The sequence below is a fragment of the Synchiropus splendidus genome, chromosome 1 (genome assembly GCF_027744825.2).
Source record: "Synchiropus splendidus isolate RoL2022-P1 chromosome 1, RoL_Sspl_1.0, whole genome shotgun sequence".
NCBI lineage: Eukaryota > Metazoa > Chordata > Actinopteri > Syngnathiformes > Callionymidae > Synchiropus > Synchiropus splendidus.
In genome coordinates, this window is record NC_071334.1 from 2,649,840 (window position 1) to 2,656,475 (window position 6,636).

At 44.0% G+C, this 6,636-nt stretch overlaps 1 protein-coding gene across 1 annotated transcript; it reads right to left on the reverse strand.

Moving 5' to 3' along the window:
• Positions 1-2,870: 2,870 nt before the first annotated feature.
• Positions 2,871-6,636, reverse strand: LOC128751225 (up-regulator of cell proliferation-like). Its single transcript, XM_053852112.1, has 2 exons — positions 6,630-6,636; positions 2,871-5,410 (listed from the first exon to the last, which is right to left on the reverse strand). The coding sequence occupies exons 1-2, from the start codon at positions 6,634-6,636 to the stop codon at positions 2,871-2,873; spliced, it is 2,547 nt and encodes an 848-aa protein (XP_053708087.1).

Genomic DNA, 6,636 nt, shown 5'->3' on the forward strand with positions numbered 1-6,636 from the left:
CATGCCACGCCGCATTGATGCAGTAATCCCTGCAAAAGGATTCCCACCAAGTACTGAGTGCATTAATGGACATTTTCAAATGACTGATTTTGTGTTGCTGTTATATATATTTTACTTGGTCTGAGGAAATATTCTAATATTTTGAGACAGGATTTTTGAGTTCTCTTAAGCTGTAAGTCATAATCAGCAATATTAAAATAATAAAAGGCTTGCAATATTTCAGTTGATTTGTAATGACATTTTTGTTTTTTTTAAATTGCATTACAGAAAATAATAAGATATAGTAGAAATAACTTTATCACAATATTCTAATTTTCTGACAGTCCTGTATATTCCCGGAGGACCTCATGGGTGAACAGAAGGTGCAGTGTCTGGCATGGTCGAACACTGGCAACTCCTGACGGGCTTTGCAAGTCGTCACCACACGCCTTGATCCCAGGACTCTGACACGCTTCTCATGCTTGTCCCAAACCAGGATTGGCTTGTTGAACTCACAAGTCACTTGCAAAACAAAATCCATCTCACAATTCATCTTCTCACAACTGATCTCAACCTTACCTATCACAGTGTTATCAATAGTGAAGCCTGCAATCTTGGGATGCTGTTTCAGAAGTCAGATTTCTATTTTTGTCTGTCATCTGTTTTGTCGTCCCCTCCCTCTAGTTCCCTCTCATTTGGGTCGCTTGTCATTTCATTCCGTCTAAGAGCTCTGATTGTTTTTATTTATTTATTTATTTTTGGACTTGACTGTGCTCAGTCAGATTCTTTGCTAAATTTAAATCGTTATTATCAGGATTTTGGAACTTAACTCAGCCTCTCCACTCTTCCAGAGAATCTTTGTACATGAGTCTGATGATGAAGACTGTTTCGGATGCCGGCGTCAAGTTATTGGTGACATTGAAGCAAATTACAGATGAAGTCATTTGAAAGATCCCAGCTTTCCATAGTGGCTCCATGACAGATCTGTCACAGATCCTTTCATGGACCCCCGCAGGCCCCCCGCGTTAATTTAATCCCCAGGGATGACTTGTCAGCGTGGAACAGCCTGAGCTGCAATACCTTGTTTATCCACGGGGAGGAGTGTGGATACATTTGGCCCTCAGTGATTCCAATAGTCGAATTGCGCCGTTCTGCTTAATGTGCCAGAGATCACTTAAACAAACCGAGGCCAGCATTCGGCTCTACAACATATCTCGGGGAGGATGATAAAATGGACAAATACATGCTGCTGGAAAAGGGAATTTCTCTTCGGAGATTAATAAAGTATCTATCTATCCATCCATCCATCGATCTATCATCTGCACGTCTCTGGGTCCTGGAGACATACAGGTCCTGAAGAGGTGGCAGGCTGCAACCATCACCTTCTCAGCAGAACGTATGATGGGCTGCAGTCTGCTCTTGTCCCTGGAGGTGGTGCTGTTGTACCAGACAGTGATAGAGGAGGTGAGGATGGACTGGATGATGGCCGTGTAGAACTCCACCAGCAACTTTGACGGCAGCCAAAATTGTCCTATATGCCACTAGAAGAACATTCTCTGCTGGGCCTTCCTGATGAGGGACCTGACGGTTGGCTCCCACTCGAGTTCCTTGAACTTTTTGTCTCAGGAACACAAGCTTACCACAGACATGTGACGGGCTCCTCAAGTAACCCATTCCTGACACATGGGACTCTTTACTGAGTGGAAGAATGACCTAATCACACTCTCCTGGACTCTCCAGTCCAGCAGACAGCAGCTCCAGTCCTGATCCTTCTGGATAGTTGTAGCTCAGGTCCAGCTCTCTCAGATGGGAGGGGTTAGAGGTCAGAGCTAAGGCCAGAGAAGCACAGCCTCTCTCTGAGATCATGCACCATGACAGACTGTAATGAAGGAGAAACAGTGTTTTAGAAAACCATGAGAGCAGAAGAACCGTCCAGTGGTGGAGCAGAACTGAAGAGAGGAGATGATGTGTTCTGACCTGAGAGTCTCCAGGTGACAGTGTGGACTCTTCAGTCCAGCAGACAGCAGCTCCACTCCTGGATCAAAGAGATCATTGTTGCTCAGGTCCAGTTGTGTCAGACTAGAGGACACCATTATAAAGTTTAGGTTGACACCTGAAATCAGCTTAACTTTAGTTACTCAGTTATTTGAATCAGATGAATCAGTCTCTCGATATAAAGTCACCGCTTCTGTCATGATGTTCTTGTGCTGATCAGAGGCCCTAATTGATTATAATAGACACTAAATAACGTGAAGACAAATCTCATTCCATGGGATTTATTGACGGACAATTAGGATTGACGGAGACAGAAAAAAAGATGAATCAAAACAACCTTGTCAGCGGTCGGCAACCATCAGGGATCTCGAAGAATCAGCTTGCAACCCAGATGGAAGAAGGAGTTGAGCTGGGATGAAGTTGCCATGAAAGGGTTGGAAAGATGCCAAAAACTCGAGAGGTTGGATGGGAGTTTTCATTTGCAATTGATGGAGAAATGTTTTCTCCTCCTCTCCCCTGACACCTCATCTGTTTAGCTTCATTTTGCTGTTATTACTGGTGTCATTGGGTCTGAAATATGATCAGAGGGTGAGACACAGTTGACACGTGTCAGCTGATTTGTCACTTTAGTCACTCAGGTGACATCAGATCAGTTCATTGCTTGCACAGCTTCACTCTGGTCACTTTAGGGGAAGGAGTCTTCAAACCACTCCTACAGTTGACATCCCACTGAGTTTGGGTAAATCTCCTTCATTTCCCTGCAGTGTGTCTGTTAACCTTCAATGGTGTATTCTGTGGGAGAAAAAGGGCCATTGCAGGTTGACAAGATGGTAGTGAAAGTTAAGTGTCCATTTGTTTCCGAAATTAGTCAACGATCTTAACAAATATACAGGCACTCAGTGTTGCACAGAGGGAATCCTCCACACTGCTCTCCACATACTTCTGATGAGTTCAATGAACTCTGGGATTGTTGAGAGTTCACTGTCCTGGTTGTGTTTAACAGTCTCCAGAAGCTTGTTCTTGAAATCTGCCACAGCTTCACTGTAACCTGTGTTGACAGGTGCCATTGGTGGGGTTCCATGCCAGAGTCCTGGGATGTACCAGTTGTTGGTGTCCACGTTGTAATCCAGCACATCAGTGAAGGCCTGAACAACAGACTTATGCTCCATTTTAGATGCAATTCGAGTCATTTCATTCAGGTGGTCCAACAAACGGTTTCTTCCATCTGTGTTCTTTCCATGAGCTGAAACACCTGCTACATTCTGGTGCACAAAATAACAAATGGGCTTTTTACGAATTTCTTTCATCCTCAAAGAGGCGTGAATGAAAATCTGAAGAACAAGTTTCATCTCAGTAGCGTTCTCCATGGCAAGGTTGATGATGGTGATGTCACTCAGGCCAATGACAAAGGTTGCCAGTTGGTTGTCGTGCTCATAACTGTCATCAAGCTGAGCTAACTCAGGAGATTTCAGACCCTCTGTGTCGATAAGAAGGATGAAGTCAAAGCCACATTGCATGTCCTCTCCAACCTTCAGAAAGAGCATGTAGGCTCCTCTGGTGCAGCGCCCATTGCTGACAGGAAATCTAACTCCAAACATGGTGTTCAGAAGTGTGGACTTCCCTGAACTTTGAACTCCCAACACAGTCAGCACCAACAGTCGGCTTCTCCCTCCAACCTTCTGGTGCAGCTCCATCAGCACATGTGAGATCCATCTCTGAGGGATGTTGGAGGCTTCTCCATCCAGGAGCTCTAATGGATAACCATCCAGCAGCAGGTCTGCAGCCAGACCTGGAAGCTTCTCAAGGTTTTGGAGAGGCGAGGAAAACTCAAAAATCAGCCCCATTTCTCTCATGTAATGCTCCAGTCCCAATGAACTGTCAACTAACTTCTGATCCAACTCTGCCACACGTGCTGCATCTTTTCTGTTGCGTTGCTCTTTGAACTGTTGCCGTAGCTCAGTTAGCACGTGTTGTGAATGAGAGTTGAACAAGAACTGCATCCATCTCAGAAAACAGCCTCTTTGTTCTTTATCACTGGATAATAATGTTTCAATGAACATGGTGACTCCTCTGGAGAGCTTTTTTCTTGCTTGTGTTTGCCGGAACTTCAGCTGCTGTGCTCTGCTCTTGGATTTAAGCTGTTGAATTCCAACATCAGCTGTCACTTTGATGCGACATTCCTCTCTTTCTAATCGAGCGAGTGATTTCCACTCTTTTCCTTGCAAAGGAAGTTGTTGATTCTTGAACTCTGGAATACTTCGAACATCACCAAAGATCTTCTCTGCTGTCTCTTTCTGCTGCAGAGTTTGATCTTCATCCACAGACAGATCTAAGCTAACGGCAGTGTCACGCATGTTCTCAACACTGATGGTGTCCAAATCCAAAATTAAAACAGTAAACGCTAAAGTACTTACGCAGGAACACAGTTTTTTTGAAAACTCTGTTGTATTTTGTCCACAATCCTTAATGTGGACATAGTTAAATGGTAACTCCAGCTCCTTCAATGTTTTCTTCACAGTCTCCATGTTTTCACGATTGTTAGTGCGATTCACCACAAGGAATATTTTAGATTTTAGATTTCCCACTGATCTGAGAGTTTGGTTTTCAGCCTCTTCCACTCTGTCCAGGAAAACAAACACAGCAGTGGACACCTCCATGAGGAAAGTGAATTGTGTTTGGGACTCTGAGATGTCTCCTCGCAGGTTTGCAAATGCAACTGGATTGGAGAAAACATCAAGATTTTCTCTTCCACTGGGGAGAAACCAACAAACCTCAACCAGACCAGCAGATATTTTCCTCTGACGGGCTCCTCCCTTCATCTCTCTGTGGATGAACATGCTGTGACTCTGTTGGCCACGACTCAGGACTTGATTTAAAATCTGAGATTTGGATAAGGAGCAGTTTTTCAGCCTCACAAAGGAAATGAGAGGAATTCCTTCCTGGACGATGTAGTTCTCCTTGAACCCTCTTGACTCTGACAAACCATGCGGCTGCCACTCTTTTATGATTCCTCTCAGAGCCCAAAGCATGAGTGTGCACTGACTGTTCTCAGTGGGTGGTAACAAGAGAGGAAGAGAAAACTGACACATTGACATTTTGAGGGCCATTTCCTGCTGCAAACAGCTGTCAGCACAGAGGAACAGAGCAACTATGAGGTCCAGAGGATGAACATTGTCGTCTGCAGTGACCTGATCTTCATCGTCTTCATCTTCTTCATTGTATAAGTCTACCTCAGTTTTGTTCATCGATGTTGTGTGGCTCCAGTAGTCAGTGTTGAGTTTGAATAGTTTTGTGAGAAAGTGGAATGGAAGTTGGTTCAAAGTTAAAGCTTCATCCGATTGATTATAGCTTCTCTTTATCTCCAAGAGGAAATGGACTGAGAGCTTGTTGGGATTGTGTTCCTCCAGTCGAAGTGTGGTTAGAACATCCAGCAGAACTGTAATAAAATAGATCTACTTAGTATAACGTGAAAATAAAATATAACAAAAGTTCAGGAAGTCATTAATATTTAGTCAGATGGCTGCGTTACTGTCATGTCCCCTCCTGTTGTGCTTTTATTTTGTATGGACACTTCCCCGTTTCCTGTGTGTGGTTTGTCTTGACAGGTCGGGCACGAGTGGCAGCTGCACCTCATTTCCCCTAATTTTCCACAGCTTCTTAAGGAGTAGCTGGATGACAGTGCAGCGCCAGGTCGTGAACGTTTTCATGTGTGGTATGCTGGACTTTTCATTCTTCGGATCGCTACTTTTCCTCCTGGACTGCCTTGCACCTGAGTATTTTTGTAAGTTTTATCCTGACTCTGACCTCTCATTTTTTAGTTCCTGTTCCTCCTCGTGCCCGATCCTCCTTGCGAACTCTTTGTTTGGACTTTGGACAATTCCTGACCTTGATTGTCATTTATTCTCCGTTGGAGACTCCTTTAGTTGTCGTTATGGACTTTGGGCTGCGTCCCGTTTGTGTTGGCTGACATTTTTGTTTATTAAATGCTGTGTTGTTCCGTTAACTGCCTCGCCTCTCTTACTTCCTGCAATTGAGTCTCCTCTCATTTCTGAGCCCTGTGACAGTTACGGTGTTATGGTGTTTTGGCGACGGTGTTATGAATAGAATTCATTGAGTAGTCAAAATGCATGTAAAGGCATGTGTGAAATAATAATTGACATATTTTGTTTCATGAAAAACAAAAGCAGCAGTGATCAAATTCCTGGAATCAGTGGTGAGCACAAACATAAATAAAACAAATCCTCATGAATTTTCCTTTTCTTTCCTCATACCATCAAACCACTTTCAATCACTGTCGTCCGATCATCGACTTCATTATTTTCTGTCCGTCTGGACCGGGGGGCACCAGAGGCCAAGAGTCTTATGGTTTTTGCACGCATCATGAGTTTTTTTGTTCATCCTCCGCTAGCAAATGAAGCCATTTATGGGTTTAACAGGAAGATACTTATTGCATTAGAATTGAAGTTGTTGTTAGCTATGCTTCTGTGTGGTATTGCAAACCAGATGAATACCTCTCTCTTCCAGGATTGGGGGCGTCTCCCTCTTTTCCCACCATCGGCAGACTTGCACACACCTGATCCCAATTTGCCAATCCCGCTCTCCCTTCTAAAATGCCTGCCAGAAGTCAACCACCGTCGGTTCGTTGGATTTCTTACCACTCAT